Source organism: Balaenoptera musculus, chromosome 1 (genome assembly GCF_009873245.2).
Source record: "Balaenoptera musculus isolate JJ_BM4_2016_0621 chromosome 1, mBalMus1.pri.v3, whole genome shotgun sequence".
In the NCBI taxonomy this organism is placed as follows: domain Eukaryota; kingdom Metazoa; phylum Chordata; class Mammalia; order Artiodactyla; family Balaenopteridae; genus Balaenoptera; species Balaenoptera musculus.
The window spans coordinates 80849092-80870280 of NC_045785.1; the positions used below are offsets into that span (position 1 = coordinate 80849092).

Genomic DNA, 21189 nt, shown 5'->3' on the forward strand with positions numbered 1-21189 from the left:
CCTTAGTTTTCTCATTTGTAAGATAATGATATTTATACCTTATAAATTTGTGTGACTTAATTTAATATCATATTCAAAGACAGTATTAAATTATATTCTATCCTCTTGTGTTTCTATTTTCTTAGTTATACTTCTTGTGTGGTTAAAGCTCTGAAAGATAGTTTTGTTTAACTTTGTCTTAGCAGATACAATCTTCTGTGCAAGATACAAACTCTAGGAAAACTAGCCTGGTTCATCAGACTACATGTTCAGGTGGAACACCACCAAATCACCACCAGTTAGTATTTAATCATCAAGAATCAGAACGTTTACAGAGTGTGGAAAACATTTCACCTTTACAAATTCTGCCTCTTTCAGGTAAGAAATTAAGAAGTAAATGACTGTGATTGAACAACTGACTTCTAAATAAAAATGCCAAGATTATCTTAAATGTTATGGATCTGGAATACTGAAAATCATAACTAGTAAATTCCAGGTTAGAAAAAATCCCTGAAGCATATTGCTTTATACCCCAAGGTACTCATTACATTTGAATGAAAGAAAATTGTATGTGCAGTTCACACACAACTTACTTTCATACGGATTATATACATTGGCATATGAGCCATACATAAAAACCTGTTACTGCCATAGATCATAGCAAGCTCTGAGCAGACTTGCGAAATGTTGCTGTAATTTCCATAATGTCTGTGTGGGTTGGAAAGGTAGATTAGAATAGGGAAAAGATAGAGATTCTATAGGTAGAGAAATGAAGTTGTAAACATTAAAAACAGTTTACAGTTAAGGAAACTTGGGCCAGAAATACTTGCCTAGTGGTGGTTCCTATTTACCAAAAACATCTTCTAAAACTGGAAATTTTTATATTGTTAGGTTCATTTGACTTTATAAATGTCTTATCTGTTAGTCTTACCTGAAGTGAACGTATCACCTTTCTCAGCCTGGTCCTCCTGGGGATGTGTGGCACAGGAGGATACTTCTCTGATAGTGATGAGCCCAGCTTATGGAGTGCCTGAACTTTGAGACACAAATGTATTCAGGCCTAGACAGAAGCAGATGTGAATATTCCATATCCATGTCTCCTTCTGCTCCCTGGCCTTCCAATGGCAGGGGTTTCTCCAAAGCAGAAGAAATTTCTAAGCTGTTTTACTGAAGCACAGATTAGGAGGAACACAGAAGTTTTGATCCTCCTTTATTGCTTCCAGTAAAAGCTCCCTACTATTCTGCGTTTGAGTATTCCATTTTGCATTTAACTCGAGTTATAGCTCTTGACTGTGGAGAAGGAGTGGAGATCAAGAGAGAATATATCTGAGGCAACACTGGGGGGCATCCCAGGAAGAAGTATAAACAAAGATCCAAAGTATGAAATATTTATAGCCACTCTTTTCTGGAAAAATATTTTCAAGGTACTCAGGAGAATAACTGAAGATGTAGTTGTTCTAGGTCATAAATTACCTTAAATACCAGTGCTACATTTGGATCTTTTATTTTGCACACAAAAAGTAGCTTCAAACAAGAGCATAACAAAATGAGATTTTACATTAGGAAGAGATTGCTGCTTGCTGTATAAGGGATGGACTAAGATGAAGATGCTCTGATATAATTGGGGCCAAGTAAGGAAGCTGAGTGCTATAGTCTAGGAAAAAAATTATGAGGACCAAAGCTAAGGCAGTAAGTACAGAAAGGACATGGCTGTATTAGATATTTTTGTGGCAGAATTACTAAGCTTTATTAGAATAAGTGTCTTACCAGAGTATTATCCAACAGTTGGCTTGAAAATAAGAGACATTGTTCATTTTGGACATGTTCAAGATGCTGCAGAATATCTAATTGGAAATATATAACTAGAAATAGGTTTCTGGAACTAATAGGGTGTAACAAGAAATACAGTTAGGAATTACCAATATCTAGAAGCCACTTGAAGCCATGAGAATGAAGGAAAATGTACAGAGCAGGAGGAGAAAGGTCAAGGACAAAATTCTGGGTAACCAAACTCCCTCAGTAAAAGTAGAAAAAATTAATAAGTTAAAAGAAGAGGTAATCAAAGCTAAGAGGAAAAGGAAAAATGGTATAATAGAAGCCCAGGAGATACATTTTTCGAAGGAAATCATCATCACGAGTATCATGTCCTACTATATACAAAGCCTTAAAGTACCATGAGGAATGAGGAGAGAAGATTAAAATTGGCAATGTGAGATTTTTTTGCTTTTACAAAAGCTTCTTTTATGGCTATTGTGATTGAGACGGAAGCAGATTCTTGTAAATTGAGAAGTAATGGAATCTGAATGTAAATGAGTCTTTCAAGAATTTTGTTGAAGAGGATGGGAAGATAGCTGTGGCTTTAACAGGAAGATAGGTATTTTGTTTTTGTTTTTGTAAGACTGGGAGAGAGGTTGTTTTGTTTTGAATTTTGAAATCGGAGAGATGTGAACGTGTTTGAAGGTCAGTCGGAAAGAACCAGAGTAGGGAAAAGTTGCTGTTTTCATTATAGCAAGATCATAGGAGAATGATAGGGATAGCTTTGAAGAAGAATAAAGACATTGAAAAATAGTGGAAAGAATGCAGTCAAGATGGTCTTTTGTTCCTATTTTAAGAAAACGTCCTATCTATGAAAAGTCAGGCTTTAAATATCTAAATCTTCGGTCGGGATCCGTTTCTTGTTTTCCTTCAATTTCTGTTTATACGTGATTGTGAGTAACAATATTGTGTAAAGGGAAAGTTTGGATGATGCCGAATGGCTGTTCTATTGCACTTAAGTAGATTTTTCAGAACCAAAGTGGTTTGCACTTGCCAACTGTAGGTGGCACTATGCCCAAGGGAAACTGCAAATATATATAAGCTATAAAATGTATATAGAATTTTACTTTTCTGGAGTTTAATCTTGGTGGAAATAAATTTTTGGTTAAACCTTTAAACAAAAAAAGTAAAAAAAATTTTACTGAAGTTTTCTTGTAGTTTGGCAAAAATGTTAGAGTACATAAATATGTAAGAAGTTGAAGTTTTAAGTGTTATCAGTTTTCTTCAAAACCTCTGCCATCATCTCCACATGAACTGGAAGATGTCTAATTTTTTTTCCTTAAAATAAGTTGAAATTTTTAGTCATGAAGGATTACTAAACTTATCTTTATAATTTATCCTTCCACAGTTCATAAAAAAATCTTCACTCAGTTGTATTAAGAATTTTTAAAAAAAAAAACTTATGCTGTCACATCAATGTGAATTAACATGGCAAATGAAAAGGTAGATCAAGGAGTTTGCCATCTAGTAGGAGAAATAAACAACTGGTATATAAAGTAAAAATAGAGACTTCCCTGGTGGCACAGTGGATAAGACTCTGCGCTCCCAATGCAGGGGGCCCGGGTTCGATCCCTGGTCAGGGAACTAGATCCCACATGCATGCCGCAACTAGGAGTTCACATGCCACAACTAAGGAGCCCACCTGCCGCAACTAAGACCCGGTGCAACCAAATAAATAAATATGTCTGTGGATATATGTGTGTGTGTGTGTGTGTGTGTGTGTGTGTGTGTGTATAAAATTTTTTAAAAATTAAAATAAAATAAAAATAATGTGCCCTAAAAGAAGCAAAAATGAAATTTAAGGAGATGAGGAAGGCAGAATTACCTGATCTCTTTGAAAGATGTATATTGATGTATAGTAGGATCAAAAGGCATTTTGGATGGAGGGAACTACACGAATGAGGGTATCTAGGTGACCAGTAATTCAATGTGATTAAAGCTTTGCTTGGATAAATAGGAATACAGGGAAATAAACTTGGAAAGGTAAATCAGGTTCAGATCATAAAGAGCCTCAATACCTAGAGACTTTTGGAGTTAATTGTAATGGTATAGTCAGTGGGGAGCCAATGAAGATTTTTTGAGCAGAGTGTGCTTCAGTGTAATTACTCTGCCAATATTGTGTAGGTCAGTTGGAGAGATGGGGAACAGAGACCAGAGAAGGAAAAGACCAACTGGGCTGTTGCAGTAGTACAAAAAAACTAAGTGATGGAAAGAAAGAAAAAGGTATAGTTGAAAGAAATCACAAGAGTGGAGTGAGCAGGTCTGCAAAAGATGAACATATGCTGGGTTTTTTTTTTTTTAATAAATTTATTTATTTTTGGCTGTGTTGGGTCTTTGTTTCTGTGCAAGGGCTTTCTCCAGTTGCGGCGAGCGGGGACCACTCTTCATCGCGGTGCGCGGGCCTCTCACTATCGTGGCCTCTCTTGTTGCGGAGCACAGGCTCCAGACGCGCAGGCTCAGTAGTTGTGGCTCACGGGCCCAGTTGCTCCGCGGCATGTGGGATCTTCCCAGACCAGGCGAACCCGTGTCCCCTGCATTGGCAGGCGGATTCTTAACCACTGCGCCACTGGAAGCCCTATGCTGGGTTTTAATAACAAAGGGGTGTATAAGCTTTGGTGGCTCAGAGGATAGTGGCTGGATGCTGGTCCAGGTTGACAGACCTGGAACACAGATGAAGAACAGATGTCTGAGGAAAGATGAGTTTTGTAGTGTTTTGAGGTGCCAGAGGGCATTCATATGAAAATGTTTTTCAGAGGGTTCGTCCCTTGACACACTTCCCTTGGCTTCTGTGACACTCTTCTCTTGATCATCCCATCTCTGAACGTTCTTTACAGACACCTACTTTATCTGCCTACCTTCAATGTTATAATACTCTGAGTTACATCCTTAAGCCTCTTTTTACTTTACTCCAGGCTTTTCTAGCCGTATTCCAAAGCGTAGGTTTACTAAGCTAGGACCTCCCCCTCAGCTCTCATAGCAGTAGGCTTGGAGCAGACCTCCCATTTACCCAGGTATGCCATACATTGATCATTTTCTACTTATTATGGCATGTAAAAGGTTGGAAGGCAGCAATCTATACATCCTTCCTGGATGATCTTCTTGGAGTCTATGACTTCTAGTCTCATTTTTACAACTCAAGCATCCAAGCCCCAGGCGTGTTTATACAACTCTACTGAATACCTTAAACAGCACATAGGCATGTCAAATACAGCATGTCAAAACTGAATTTCCCCCTTTTAATTCCTACATTTAAATCTTTCCTCTTTAATTCTTGATAATGGCACTGTCACCACTTACCAACTTAGAGTCAACAAACTGAGTCGTTTAGAATATACTTCTCTTGACATATATACTCTTTCTACTTCTTAAATAATATCTGATCCCAAGCAGAGAGGGGATGTAGTTCTGTACTTAGACCTTTTCTCCCTATTTTTCCATTCCCTGTTGAACTGAGAAAATAGGTGCATTGGGCCACGTAGGAACACACAAATTTAAACTTTGTTCTTTCATTCATCTGTCCACTGACTGTTTTGTCTCACCCTCCTGTGCGCACTCCTATCCTTTAGTGTTCCTCCCTTCTTCAAGCCTCAACTTCAACTAGTGTGATTTAGCCAGAGAATCAAAGGAATTGATGGGTGGTAGAAGCTTAAATGTAAGTTCCTATAACTCTAAGTGGCCAGCATTTTATGAGCCTGAGCCAATTAACAAAAATATAGCAATTCAAGTTTTCATTTTTCTCCTCTGTCCTTTTGCTACTAGTTAGGACCTATAGACAAGAGCTGGAGAGAACTGAAACAGAAATGACCTAATTAAATTTCATACACCAGGATGCTTTTGGTCACAGATGCAGAAAATTCAGCTCCAAACTGGCTTACACAACAAGGAATTTTGTTATCATACATATTGTAGTCCAGAAGTAGGTCAGTCATTTAGACGTGTTTGACAAAGGCTCAAGCTCTATTTCTGAAATTATTTTCACCTGTAATAAATGAAATATTTGTATGAAAGCTTTACAGTCAACAGGATTGTGTGGTTTGTTCTCTTCACCTCAGAGTCAAACAACATTTTGCATTTCTTACTCCTATCCCCCACTGGGTAGTTTAGGTGTCTGGTATCTTCGTTCTTCAGTTCTTTGTATTTTCTTTGTTCTCAATTTGGCTACCAGGAAGCATCTTTCCCTGGAAGCCCTACAGTGGCTTAGGCCTCCTCTTTTCTAAATGATTCACTGGTGTGGGGGTAGGATTACCATAATTAGCTTGGCCAATGAAGACCGATCTCTGGAGCTGAGGTCAGTTTACAAGCTGAAAGACTGCTATACCATCGGGAAAGCTAAAATAGGTCTTCGTAGGTGAGCCACAATGTCAGCTATACTTTATGCTGACAAAAAAAAAAAAGAAGACAAAGAAAAGAAATAAAGGAGGTAAAATTTCAATTGAAAATGTTTATTTTACAGTATTACAGTTCTCCAGCTAAGAATACTCCAAAATTAAGCATACAAAAACTAGTTATTTTATTTTCATAGTTTCTGACCTAGTGGGGGGGGGGAAATGTCAAATTCTGGAGAATCAAGATGAAATAACTTGACTATACTATTCTAAAAATGTGTGCATCCAGACGATCCTGAACAACGCTTGAATGGCCTAACTGTGACGCATCAGTCCGGTGATAATGACACAGTGGTGTTAGAATCAGAATGTCAAGTTCCAGTGCAGAAGGTAAGAGTAAAGTTATTTTTTCTAACAAATATTGAAGGGATTTAAAGTTGAATATAGAAGTGGCACAGAGGTATTTTAAGCCCTAATTTGAATGAATTTCGGATCTCTAAGCCTAATTTTTGCCTACTTATTAAAAAAAAAAAGTTAAACTGTGGGCAACACTTTTCCCCACCCTCTACCTTCAGTCCCCATATTTGTGTTTAATTGTAAATTCTATAATGCTGGTATTTGCCAGCTATCCTGATTTTAAAACATGTTATAAAACTATCTTTTAGAATCTGTTGTAGATGATTTCCTCATGGAGTCTTTGGTGCACTTAATCTTTTTTTTTTAAAGTATTTATTTATTTATTTATTTATTTATGGCTGTGTTGGGTCTTCGTTTCTGTGCGAGGGCTTTCTCTAGTTGTGGCAAGTGGGGGCCACTCTTCATCGCGGTGCGCGGGCCTCTCACTGTCGCGGCCTCTCTTGTTGCGGAGCACAGGCTCCAGACGCGCAGGCTCAGTAGTTGTGGCTCACGGGCCTAGTTGCTCCGCGGCATGTGGTATCTTCCCAGACCAGGGCTCGAACCCGTGTGTCCTGCATTGGCAGGCAGATTCTCACCCACTGCGCCACCAGGGAAGCCCTGCACTTAATCTTAAACCACACATTGATCAGTCTTTCAACAAGTATTCTAGATGTTTGGGATACATTAGATACACCAGGTACTATTCTAGACATTTGAATCTCGTAACTGTCAGAAACGGACTATGAATGAGATATTCACATATCCCCTCTTTTTTCTCTCCCTCCCTTCCTTCCATGCTTTCCTTTCTTTTTTCCTTGTAAGTACTTCAGAGGACAAATCTTACTGCTTGGGCACACTTAGGAATATCTGACATTTCACCATGAGGAGCATATTGCTTTGGCCCTTGTTTTTTCTCATTCTTAGAATCTTTGACTTTCTTACATACTGCTCTGCTAATATTATCATCAAAGATTACCTATGTTTAATATGGGTGTTTTGTTATTGATAAGAACCATTTAAAAAGTACCTTTCCTGGGAATTCCCTGCCGGTCCAGTGTTTAGGACTCCTTGCTTTCATTGCCGAGGGCGCGGGTTCAATCCCCAGTCGGGGAACTAAGATCCTGCAAGCAGTGTGGCCAAGGGGGAAAATAAAAAAACAATAAAATTTTTTTTAAAAAGTGCCTCTCCTGATATCCAGCATAAATTTTTTATTGTTACTGTTTTTTGTTTAAACAATGGAAATGTCATCTATCCCCTTTAGGATGCAAAGAATAATGCAGCAGAGTTTCTCAAATTAAATATTTGGTTTACTGTGTACTAAAATCTTTGTTTCTAATTTAACAAAACTGTAATTTTGACTGACCCAAAATAAAGTTTGAAAACAGTAAGAAAATTTTCAAAAAGGCAAAGAGATTACAGCAAAAATAAGCAGCAAAACATCAAGTATATGTCATACCATTGAAGTTTGTGCTAAAGGTAAAAGTGACATAAGTCTACTCTCTGTTGATTTTTAATGTCTAGCATATCGTAGGAACTAAAATGTTGAAAGCTTGAGGAGGAATGGGATTGTGTGGCTTGTTCTCTTCACAGCAAACAGTTTCCATTCTTTTTTTTTTTTCTTGATTTTAAACTGTTTCCATCCTTGACATTATTTCCTACTGTTGCTCACTCACTATCAGCAGTGTTACCACTTACTGAAAAAAAAAAAAAAAGGCTACAGAATTTTGGTGCTAGAACAGATCTTTGAGAATTAGTCTTTATGAATAAACTGTGGCCCAGACAGTTCAAGCATCTTGCCCAAAGAAGAGCTGATACTAAAATAAAACATTTCAAGAAGCTCCCAACCTCTGTTGTTTTACTCAGAGCTCTAGCTTTGCTGTTCATCTCTTACTTACCTCTGCCTCAAGAAAAGCTATCCCTTCTTGCCAAGACTTCTCTATCTCTGTTCTTCATTTTCTTTCATTTAACAGATTTTTGTGGAGCTCTCCTGCCATCTCTATAGTCTCTATTATTCCTTTTGTCTTATTTCTCCACTACCTGTTTACATTTTAAACCAGGCTTTCTCAACTATAGCACTATAGACATTTTAGGCTGGATAAGTTTTTCTTGGGAGTAGGCCTGTACATTGTAGGATGCTTAACAGGAACCCTAACCTCTACCCACTAGATGCTAGCAACACCCTTTCCCCTACCACTACGTGACAACCAAAAACTTTGCTGACACTGCTATAGGTCTTCCCTGGGCAAAGGAGAATCACCCCAGTTGTGAAGCAGTGCCGTAATTTTACCTAGAATCCAGCTGTTCCCCTATTCCTGTAATTTGCCCTATCAGAGGAACCAATGATGTCTAAAATTGCTGCATCCCTCCCAAAGTCTTGATAGGGTAAGGAGTCCAGGGTCTTCTACTACTTCTCTCTCTGGTTGAACATCCACTGTGGTGATTTCAGTTATAGTCTCTCTGCAGATGACTCAAATATATAGTTCAAGCTGAATCTGTAGATTGCTTTGGGTAATATGGATGTTTTAACAATAGTAATTCTTTCAGTCCATGAACATGGAATATCTTTCCATTTCTCTGTATCTTCTTCCATTTCTTTGATCACTGTTATAGTTTTCAGTGTACAGGTGTTTCACCTTGGTTAAGTTTATTCCTAGGTATTTTATTTTTTTTGATGCAATTGTAAATGTGATTTTTTTTCTTAATTTGTCTTTCTGATAGTTTGTTAGTGTATAGAAACACAGTGGATTTTTGTATATTGATTATGTATCCTGCAACTTTACTGAATTTATATATTCTAATGTTTTTGGTGGAGTCTTTAGGGTTTTCTATATATAATATCATGTCATCTGCAAATAGTGACAGTTTTACTTCTTTCTGATTTGAGTGCTTTTGTTTCTTTATCTTGCCTGATTGCCCTGGCTGGGACTTCCAGTACTATGTTGACTAGAAATGGTGAGAATGAGCATCCTTGTCTTATTCCTGACCTCAGAGGAAGAGCTTTCAGCCTTTCATCATTGAGTATGATATGAGGTGTGGGCTTGTCATATATAGCCTTTATATGCTAGGATATAGTCCCTCTATACCTACTTTGCTGAGAGTTTTTATCATAAATGGCTGTTAAATTCTGTCAAATACTTTCTCTGCATCTATTAAGATCATATTTTTATCTTTCATTTTGTTAATGTGGTATATCATGTTGTTTGACTTGCAGTTGTTAAACTATCCTTGCATCCCTGGAATAAATCCTACTTGATCATAGTGTATCATCCTTTTACTATATTGTTGAATTTGGTTTGCTAATATGTTGTTGGGGATTCTTGCGCCTATGTTCATCAAGGATATTAGTGTGTAATTTTCTTTTCTTGTTATGTCCTTATCTCATTTTGGTATCAGGGTAATGCTGGCCTAGTTAAATAAGTTTGGAAATGTTCCCTCCTCTTCTGTTTTTTGGAAGAGTTTGAGAAGGATTGGTATTAATTCTTCTTTAAATGTTTGGTAGAATTTACCAGTGAAGCCATCTGGTCCTGGACTTTTTGGAAATTTTTTGATTACTGATTCAGTCTCCTTGCTAGTAATTGATTTGTCCACACTTTCAATTTCTCCATGACTCACTTTCGGTAAGTTGTATGTTTCTAGTAATTTATCAGTTTCTTCTAGGTTGTCCAGTTTGTTGCCATATAATTGTTCATAGTAGTCTCTTACAATCCTTTATATTTCTGTGGTATCAGTTGTAATATCTCCTCTTTCATTTCTTTTTTTTTTGCTTTTTTTCTTAGATTGATTGATTGATTTTGGCTGAGTTGGGTCTTCATTGCGCGCAGGCTTTCTCTAGTTGCGGTGAGTGGGGGCTACTCTTCGTTGCGGTGCGCGGACTTCTTATTGTGGTGGCTTCTCGTTGCAGAGCATGGGCTCTAGGCACACAGGCTTCAGTAGTTGTGGCACGCAGGCTCAGTAGTTGCGGCTTGTGGGCTCTAGAGCACAGGCTCAGTAGTTGTGGTGCACGGGCTTAGTTGTTCCATGGCATGTGGGATCTTCCCGGACCAGGGCTCAAACCCGTGTCTCCTGCATTGGCAGGCGGATTCTTAACCACTGCGCCACGAGGGAAGTCCCTTCTCTTTCATTTCTGATATTATTGATTTGAGTCCTCTTTTTTTTTTCTTGGTGAGTCTAGCTGAAGGTTTGTCTGTTTTGCTTATCTTTTCAGAACACCAGTTCTTATTTTCATTGATCTTTTCTGTGGTCTTTTTATAGTCTCTATTTCATTTATTTCTACTCTGATCTTTATTGTTTCCTTCCTTCTTCTAATTCTGGGCTTCATTTGTTCTTATTCTAGTTCCTTGAGGTGTAAATTAGGTTTACGTGAGATGGTTCTTGTTTTTTGATATAGGCATTTATCACTGTGAACTTCCCTCTTAGGACTGCTTTTGCTGTATCCCACACCTTTTGGTATGTTGTATTTCCATTTTCATTTGTCTCAAGGTATTTTTTTTTAACTTCTTTTGATTTCTTCTTTGACGCATTGGTTGTTCCAGTAGCATGTTGTTTAATCTCCATATTTATGAACTTACCAGTTTTCTTCTTGTAATTGATTTCTAGTTTCATATCATTGTGGTCAGGAAAGACACTTGATATGATTTCAGTCTTCTTAAATTTATAAGACTTGTTTTGTGGTATAACATTAACTATCCTGGAGAATATGACAGCTATTAGAAGGGCCATCTAGACATGTAATATCCAGTGTCCAGTATGGTAGCCACTAGCCACATATAGTTATTGAGCCCTTGAAATGTCTAGTGCAACTGAGAAACTCAGTTTTAAAACTTACAATTAACTTAAATTTAAAAACTTATACTCAGTTCAGTTATTGGAGAACGTAAGGATGTTTGGAACAGTTTGATTATGCACATCTACTTTTTCAACTGTAAATTTTATGAAGTCTAATTACAGATCAATGATTTCTAATCAAAGTTAAGCATTTGAATTGAGATGTGCTATAAATGTAAAACACCAATTTAGAAGACATAACAAAAATATAGGGAATTCCCTGGTGGTCCAGTGGTTAGGACTCCACGCTTTCACTGCCGAGGGCCTGGGTTCAATCCCTGGGCGGGGAACTAAGATCCCACAAGCCGCACAGCACGGCCATAAGTAAGTAAGTAAATAAGTAAATAAATAAAATTATCTTCAATCTTTTATATTGACTGCATGTTGAAATAATAATGCTTTGGGTATATTTGGTGAAATAAAATATATTAAAAGTTTTAGTTTAAAAAAAATTGTGGTACTGGAAGATTTTAAACTATATATATTTCTATTGGGCAGCACTGATCTAGACCTTGGCATATCACAGTTAAGAACAGTGATCACAATCAGTTAATTTTTTTCTTCATACCGAGGAAAGGAAAACATAGCTATGTCAGAGGGTTCTCAACAAATACTGTGCTGTTCTTCTGGCATGGTCTTACTTTCCCTCTGATTAATCACTTGTATATTTGCTTTATTTTTCTCATAAGATCATAAATGTCTTTTTTAAGTTTTGTAACTTAATTTTTTTTATTGAGGTGTAGTTGATTTACAATGTTAATTACTCCGCACAGCAAAGTGATTCGGTTATACATATATATATATATATATATATATATATATATATATATATACATTTTTAAAATTCTTTTCCATTATGGTTTATCATAAGATATTGAATATAGTTCTCTGTGCTATACAGTAGGACCTTGTTGTTCATAAATATCTTGATTACAGTGACCAGGGGATTTTTATATTCTTAACAGATTGTCATACCCTTAACATATATGTTTCATATTAAATTGAAATAATTGTCAAGCATGCTATTTTAATTTGGTCTTAGATGAATAGTTGAATTTAGTTAATCTGTTATCCTATTTTTTCTACTTTAGTAACCTTTAACTTAAGTTTAGTAAAGTTACCTGAAGCCTTCAGAATCTTTATTTATGATCTATTACTATATCAAAAAATATTGCTTTTCTTCCAAAATTTAGTTGACATCTGTAGACATATACTGAATCAAATATTTGTTTTAGGATATAAAGATCAAGAATGCAGATTCTTGGAAAAGTTTAGGCAAACCAGTCAAAACATCAGGGGTAGTGAAATCATCAGATGAGCTCTTCAACCAATTTAGAAAAGCAGCGATAGAAAAGGAAGTGAGAGCTCGAACACAGGAACTAATACAGAAACATCTGGAACAGAATACAAAGGAACCAAAAGTATTTCAAGAAAATCAAAGGTCTGTAATTTACTGGATTAATGGAGGCTTTGAGAGATATAGACATGTATTTAAAATAAATCTCTTTTTTGTAAGTGGCTATAATTCAACTATTTAGTAGACCACAAAGCAAATTATATTTAGAAAAAGTAAATTTTTATTGATTTTTTAAAAATTGGTAAGTAGTAATATCTATTTTGAAGGGGATAGAAATAATCAAGTGATTGAAGAAGCTATTAAAGATACCAATATTGCTAAATTATAAAGACATCACTATTTTCCAGAAATGTCTTAATATTTCCATTCTATGTGTAAGATGATGATGATAAACCTTGGTCATAGTTTTCTAAAACCTTCTCTTCATTAACATAGATTGCCCAATGTAAAATTTGACATCAAAAATACTAAAAATAATGTCATAACATACAAAAAAGGGTTATCTAGAATATTGCTTTATATTTATCATTTAACAACGTATCTTCATAATAAAAACTTTTAAGGAGCTTGAAACCTACTTTGAACTTTATTGTTTCTTTAAGGGACCATGGCTTCACTCTAGAATCTTTTCCAAATAAAATGCAAAACAAGTGTCTTGGAGAAGAGCAGAAAGAACATCAGCAGTCACTGGAAGCTCAAGATGGAGGCAAACTCTGGCTTCTCAAAGACCGTAATTTAGCAAGGGCGAAAGAGCAAGAGCGGAGGAGAAGAGAAGCAGTAAGTGAATTTTAGTTTACTAAATCTAACGAACAAAGGAAAGATTTAACAGAGCAGTGTCTTTACATGTTCAAAGATGTATTCTGGGTGGTTCTTCAGTGACAGTAACCTCTTTGGTGAGGATCAGGTTCTAAAATCAGAGAGTAAAATTAAAATTTCATAGTCAAAAGACACAAGCATAGTGTAATAATAGAGTATCAATCCTGGAGGCTACCAGACTTTGAGTTCAAATCCTGGTTCTTCCATTAACTAGATGTTGGAGCCTGGACTATTTATTTAACTTCCCTGTGCCTCAATTTCCTTATCTGTAAAGTATGGATAATAAAGGTAAAAGGTGAAATGAATTTACATGTATTAAGCACATCTGAAAATGCCTGGCACATAGGTAAAATCACTTACTGTTATTACTCTTGAAAAATCCATAAACTGCCTATGAATTGTGGCTAAAAGATATGCCATCTGTCCCTAGTCAGTGTTTATTTAGTTCAACACTAGATGAAGAAGTTATATGTCAATTATATCTTAACAAAACTGGAAACCAAAAAAAAAAAAAAAATGACTTATGTTTAAGGAGTCCTTAATATTTAAAAACTGATGTTTTAAAAAGTAGAATTAATTCCTTTTTTATTGAGGTGGATTATTCTTTTATCTGTGGATTATTTAGAAGTGTGTTATTTAGTTTCCAAATATTTGGAAATTTTCTGGCTAGTGAAAATAATAGAAAATTAGTGATTTCTAATTGAACTCCATTGTGGTCAGAGAACATACAATGTCTTGAATTCTTTTGAATTCACTAAGACTTGTTTTATGGCCCAGATTATGATCTACCTTGGTAAATATTCTGTGTGCACTTGAGAAGAATGTGTATTCTGCTGCTGCTGGGTAGAGTATTTATTAAACAGGGCAAGTTGGTTGGTAATGTTTTTCAAGTCTACTAAATTCTTGCTGATTTTCTGCCTGTTTGCACTATCAAATATTGAGAAGGGCATTGGCATCTACGATGGTATAATTATAGGTTTGTCTTTTTACCCTTGTAATTCTATCAATTTTATTTCATGTTATTTTGAAGCTGTTATTAGGTGCATAGACATTTAGAATTGTTACATCCTCATGATTAATTGACCCCCTTTTCATTACAAAATGATCTTTTTTACTCCTGGTAATATTATTTCCTGTGAAATATAACCACTTCACCTTTTTTATGACTAGTGTTGGCATGGCACAAAAATTTTTTCCATCCTTTTACTTTTAACTTATCTGTGCTTTATATTTAAATTGATTTTCTTGCAGGCAATATATAGTGTAGTCTTGACGTAAAAAAAAAAAATCCAATCTCTGTCTTTTATAGGAGTGTTTAACCAATTACATTCAATATGATTATTGATATGGTTACGTTTGAGTCCATCATCTTGCTATTTTTTGATGTGTGTCCTCTGTTCTTGTTATTTTTTTTCTCTGCATTCTTTTAGATTAATCATATTTTTTATGATTCCATTTTATTTCCTTTATTGGCTTATTATCAGTAACTCTTTGTTTTGTTACTTTAGTGGTTGCTTTAGCATTTACAGTATATACTTTAGCTTGTCACAGTCTTCTCAAGTTATATCACACCACTTCACATTTAATATAATAGCCTTGCAATAGTGTACTTCCATTCCCCCCCTCCTAGCCATTAGGCCATTGTTTAAGCAGTCAAATTGTCTCTAAAAGTTTTAAATGACATTAAAAAAAAACCCTTGTATTTACCTACGTAGTTACCATCTCTAGTGCTCTTTATTGATTTGTCTAGATCCAGATTTCCAAATGGTATAATTTTCCTTTTCCCTAAAAGGACTTCCTTCTAACGTTTCTTGTGGTGTGGGTCAGCTGGTGATGAAATCTTTCAGCTGTTGTGTATATGAAAATATCTTTATTTGGCCTTTGTTTTTCATTAATAGACTTTATTTTTAAAGTGTTTTAGATTCACAGCAAAATTGAAAGTATAAAGAGTTCCCACATATTCTCCCCTTTCCCCCACCAATACATAACCTCCCCCACCATTAACATCCCACATTAGTGCAGTACATGTGTTACACAATCTGTGAACCAACATTGCCACACCATTATCAATCTTATTTTATCAAGGAAAGTCCATAGTTTACATCAGGGTTCACTCTTTGTGCTGTGCTTCTTATGGGTTTTGACAAATGTATAATGACATACACCAACCATTATGGTACCATCAGAATACTCTCCCTTTCCTGAAAGTCCGCTGTGCTCCTCCTGTTCACCCCTCCCTCCTGAACCCCTGCCAACCACTGATCTTTTTACTACCATAGTTTAGCCGTTTCCAGAATGTTGTATAGTTGGAATCGTACAGTATATATACCTTTTGCAGATTGGCTTCTTTCACTTAGTTATATACATTTAAGTTTCCTCTGTGTCTTTGTAGGTTGCTAGCTCATATCTTTTTAGTGCTGAGTAATATCCCATTGTATAAATGTACCACAGTTTATCCATTGACAGACATCTTGGTTGCTTCCAAGTTAATCACTGGGTTTTCATTAATTGTTTTCTTCATGTTTCTTGTGCTTTGTTGAACTTATTGGAATGATGTGTTTATAGTTTTGATCAAGCTTGGAAAAATTTTGGGCATTATTTCTTCATATTTTTTCTGTTTCCTCCTTTTCTCCTTTTAGTGATTCCTATTACTTTTGTATTAGGCCACTTGAAGTTGTCCCATCTCAGACATTATAGTTGTCATATCTAGAAGTTGATTTGGGTCTTTTTAATGTTTTTAGTATCTCTATTAAACTTTTGAACAAATGGAATACAGTTATCATAACTGTTTAATGGGTTCTCTGCTAATTCTGACATTTATGTCACTTCCAGGTTGGTTTCGATTGATTGATTGATCTCCTTTACAGATGGTGTTTTTCTGCTTCTTTGCTTACCTGGTAACCATTGATGCCAGATGTAAATTTTACCTTATTGGGTGCTGGATATTTTTGTAATCCTGGAAAACTCATGTGAATTCATGGGACATATGGAAACATTAGTTCCAGAAGAAAAACTCCACTGGCTTTGGCTGTGGTATTGATTATGATACAAATAAATTTCCTAGGAAATAATATACAAAAGTTTTGTCAGCCTCTTATCTATAGTATGAAGGTAGAAACAAATTGCATTTAGCAGTGTTGTAACATATGGTGGAGTTTACTTTAGAGCAACATGGTCTTATAGAACTTTCTACAATTATAGGAATGTGCTTTATACAATCAAATATAATAGCTGCTAGTCACATATGGCATTGAGCACTTGAAATGTGGCTAATACAACTAAGGAACTAAATTTTTCATTTTATTTAATTTTAATTAATTTAAACAGCAAATTTTTTATATTGTTTTATTTTTTTGTTTGTTTTTTAGGAGTTCTTTATTAAAGTTTAATTAGTACTTTAATAGAAGTATTTCTCTAGTGACCTAGGAATTTTTCCTTTTGGTACTCACAAGGGCCTGACTTCAGTCACCCACAAGTGATATCTCAGCAACCTACCTGCCACCTAACAACCCAACTAGGTAACCTGATACAATTTCTAAACACCAAGCATTTTTCTGGAACCCACTGAAATGTGACTAAAAATGCCACCTCTAGCAGCTTGACAATTGAAAACCTGACTTTGGAGCTACCTACTATCATTCTTGACAACCCAAACTTATGCTGCTGCTACTTGACAGATCCGTATTGTAAACAGCTGCAAAAACTTGACATCTAGCATAAGCTCCCTACCAGAGCTTATGCCAGTTCCTTTGACCCAGTTTTGATCTTAAATTTGAATGGCTGAAGTGTATATTAGGACCACTGAAAAAAGGAATATCCAGGTTATGGTGTCAGCTGCAGAGAGCCTTAGTATTTAAATCGTGGTATCTAAGGTTAATTGGTATAGGCAATAACCAGTTCGATATCAGTAAGTATTCCACTAGTTCAGATTTAGTCAAGATGGAAGAGAATCTAAAATAAAGTACTTTTATTTATTTATTTTTTTAAAGTTAGTTTATTTTTTAAATTAATTCATTTATGCATTTTTGGCTGTGCTGGGTCTTCATTGCGGCACTGGGTCTTTGTTGCGGCACATGGGCTCTTTGTTGTGGCATGCGGGCTCAGTAGGTGCAGCTCGCAGTCTTAGTTGCAGTATGTGGGATCTTAGTTCCCCGACCAGGGATGGAACCCGGGCCCCCTGCATTGGGAGCATAGAGTCTTAACCACTGACCACCAGGGAGTTCCCAAAGTACTTTTTTACTTTTTATTTAAAAAAAATTTTTTTATTGGAGTATAATTGCTTTACAATGTTGTTAGTTTCTGCTGTACAATGATGTGAATCAGCTATATGTATACCTATATCCCCTCCCTCTTAGACCTCCCTCCCATCCCACCCCCCCATCCCACCCATCTAGGAAGTCACAGAGCACCGAGCTGAGCTTCCTGTGCTTTATAGCATGTTCCCACTAGCTATCTATTTTACGCATGTCAATCCTAATCTCCCAGTTAGTCCCCGCCTCCCCCCCTCCACCCCCCCCACACCACGTCCACAAATCCAGTCTCTGTGTCTGCATCTCTATTCCTGTCCTCAAATAGGTTCATCTGTACCATTTTTCTAGATTACACATATATGCATTAATATACAATATTTGTTTTTCTCTTTCTGGCTTACTTCACTCTGTATGACAGTCTCTAGGTCCGTCCACATCTCTACAAATGATCCAATTTCATTCCTTTTTACGGCTGAGCAATATTCCATTGTATATATGTACCACATCTTCTTTATCCATTAATCTGTTGTTGGACATTTAGGTTGCTTCCATGTCCTGGCTACTGTAAATAGAGCTGCAGTGAACATTGGGGTACCTGTGTCAAAACCTTTTGAATTATGGTTTTCTCAGGGTATATGCCCAGTAGTGGGATTGATGCATCATATGGTAGTTCTATTTTTGGTTTTTTAAGGAACCTCCATACTGTTCTCCACAGTGACTGTATCAATTTACTTTCCCACCAACAGTGCAAGAGGGTTCCCTTTTCTCCACACCCTCTCTGGCATTTATTGTTTGTAGATCTTTTGATGATGGCCATTCTGACTGGTGTGAGGTGATACCTCATTGTAGTTTTGATTTGTATTTCTCTAATAATTAGTGACGTTGAGCATCCTTTCATGTGCCCCTTGGCCATCTGTATGTCCTCCTTGGAGAGTTATCTATTTAGGTCTTCTGCCCATTTTTTGATTGGGTTGTTTGTTTTTTTGATATTGAGCTCCATGAGCTGTTTCTGTATTTTGGAGATTAATCCTTTGTCGGTTGTTTCATTTGCAAATATTTTCTCCCATTCTGAGTGTTGTCTTTTCATCTTGTTCATGGTTTCCTTTGCTGTGCAAAAGCTTTTAAGTTTCATTAGGTCCCATTTGTTTATTTTTGTTTTTTTATTTTCATTACTCTAGGAGGTTGGTCAAAAAAGATCTTGCTGTGGTTTATGTCAAAGAGAGTTCTTCCTGTGTTTTCCTCTAAGAGTTTTATAGTGTCCGGTCTTACATTTAGGTCTTTAATCCATTTGGAGTTTATTTTTGTGTATGGTGTTAGGGAGTGTTCTAATTTCATTCTTTTACATGTAGCTGTCCAGTTTTCCCAGCACCACTTATTGAAGAGGCTGTCTTTTCTCCGTTGTATGTTCTTGCCTGCTTTGTCATAAATTCGGTGACCATATGTACATGGGTTTATCTCTGCTTTCTATCCTGTACCATTGATCTATATTTCTGTTTTTGTGCCAGTACCATATTATCTTGATTACTGTAGCTTTGTAGTACAGTCTGATCCTCCAAACTCCTGAGGGTCCCTCCAGGCATGGGAACCCCTCCCCTCTCCCAGCCACCCCTCAGGAGCGCTGGTCCCATCCAGCCTCCACTCCTCCCCACTCGCTCCCCCCCACGTCCTACCCGGACACTCAGGGGTTCCTCCCATCCCCTTGGGTGTCAAGGTCCCCCACCAGTGTCTGGTGGGTGCCCTAGTTGTGGGGAGACATGAACTCCACGTCCTCCTACTCTGCCATCTTGACTCCAAATTTCCCAAAGTACTTTTAAACAAAATAAGTTTCATTACATATTTTTGGAATTTTGCAGTATGTCTGGATACTTCTAGGAGTATCAGTGATATTTAAACTAGGACAGTGTATCCTACTCTCATTGGAGGGTTAAAATAGAACTTTTAAGGAACTATTTGGGCTAGATATTTGGTATCCTAAGAGCTGGCATTAGGAAAATAGCCTGGGCTAAGATCTAAGAATTTACCCTATTGTCTCTAAGGCATATTTAAAGAAATTTTCATAGTTTTTAAGAGTCACACATAGCTTCTTAATATCCTTTTGGTAGCTAAGTCATAATTCCAAGTCTTCTTCCACATAGCCAGAGAACACTGATTCCCATCCAGGAAGTCAACCAACTGGTTTGCAAACTGGTGCTTTTACCTACTACTCTGGGCTGCTACTCTTCACTGATTTAAAAAAACAAAACAAAACAAAACATTTTTTGAACTTTCCTAGTTGGTGTCATTTCAGATGTGGCAAATACTATCTAACTTGTATCACAAGGACTTTTAGAGAAGGCTTCAGAGTATAGTAAGAAACTTTTGTTTCTTTTGTCTTAATTAGCTTTTCCTATACTTTAGCTTATTTTATTTAGCTTTTTAGCATTTAATAAACAACATTGTACTGAGTGTTATACATGCAATCTGGTTGCTCTTCATAAATATCTGTATATAAAATAAACTTGGTTAGATCATTTGCCTTAGGTTACACAGTAATTGGCAAAATCATGGAAAGCCCTTGGCTTTAAACATAGTATAGTTCTCTCACATAGGTAAGATACTAGTTCATTCAGAAAATAATTTTATGTGTCTAGCACTGTGTTGGCTGGAGAGATACATGAAACCATGTAATCTCAGTTCATGTTTATATTAACACAGAACTTTCTTACTTGGAGAGATAGGTTAAACTTGTTATTTGTGTTCTTGTAAGTTTTAAACTTATTTTTCTTTATTACGTGAACAGTATTTTAACAAAAATCAGATAGTATTTGAACAGATATTAAAAGTTAGGTACAAACTCATTATGTTAAATAAATTGCATTCATTTTGTATGTTCCAAATGTTGCATTATCATTTTTTCATATAGATGTAACATAATGAAGGTATAAACTTTTTAAGTAACATTTACGTTTTCTCTTCTTTTCTACAGATGGCTGGTACCATTGATATGACTCTTCAAAGTGACATTATGACGATGTTTGAAAACAACTTTGATTAAAACTAGGTTTTTTAATTAACCGTCAACTTAAATGAATAATACAAAAGATTAAAATGCAAATGGTAAAATGATTGCTTTCAGACACCAAGATACCAATCTTATACTGTATTTTGACTGCCCTAAGATGATTAAACAATTTTCACTTAACGTTTCTTAATAGCTATATGTTCATTTTTTTAATGACATAATTTACAGGAAATTTTATAGTTCTGGATCCCTAAAAATTGAATAAATTCCCAAATGCTATTCATTTTACAAATAGTCTACTATATATTATAGGCCCTGTCTAAGCAATGAAAATCCAAAAGAGATGGTGCCTTCCTGTTTAAAAAATGAAGACTATACAAGGGTATCAAAAATATAGTTCTTGTTGAGTTTCTAATTTTGCTTTTT

The 21189-nt window shown here is 36.0% G+C and overlaps 1 protein-coding gene across 1 annotated transcript in view; it reads left to right on the top strand.

Annotated features, from left to right (window-relative positions):
- The window catches only part of BRDT (bromodomain testis associated), a 49406-nt gene extending 28610 nt beyond the window's left edge, over window positions 1–20796 (top strand). Inside the window, exons 13-17 of the mRNA XM_036868800.1 lie at window positions 183–357; window positions 6409–6509; window positions 12575–12780; window positions 13299–13473; window positions 20728–20796. Coding sequence (XP_036724695.1) covers window positions 183–357; window positions 6409–6509; window positions 12575–12780; window positions 13299–13473; window positions 20728–20796 — 726 coding nt within the window. The remainder of the gene's footprint in view (window positions 1–182; window positions 358–6408; window positions 6510–12574; window positions 12781–13298; window positions 13474–20727) is intronic.
- Window positions 20797–21189: the final 393 nt, after the last annotated feature.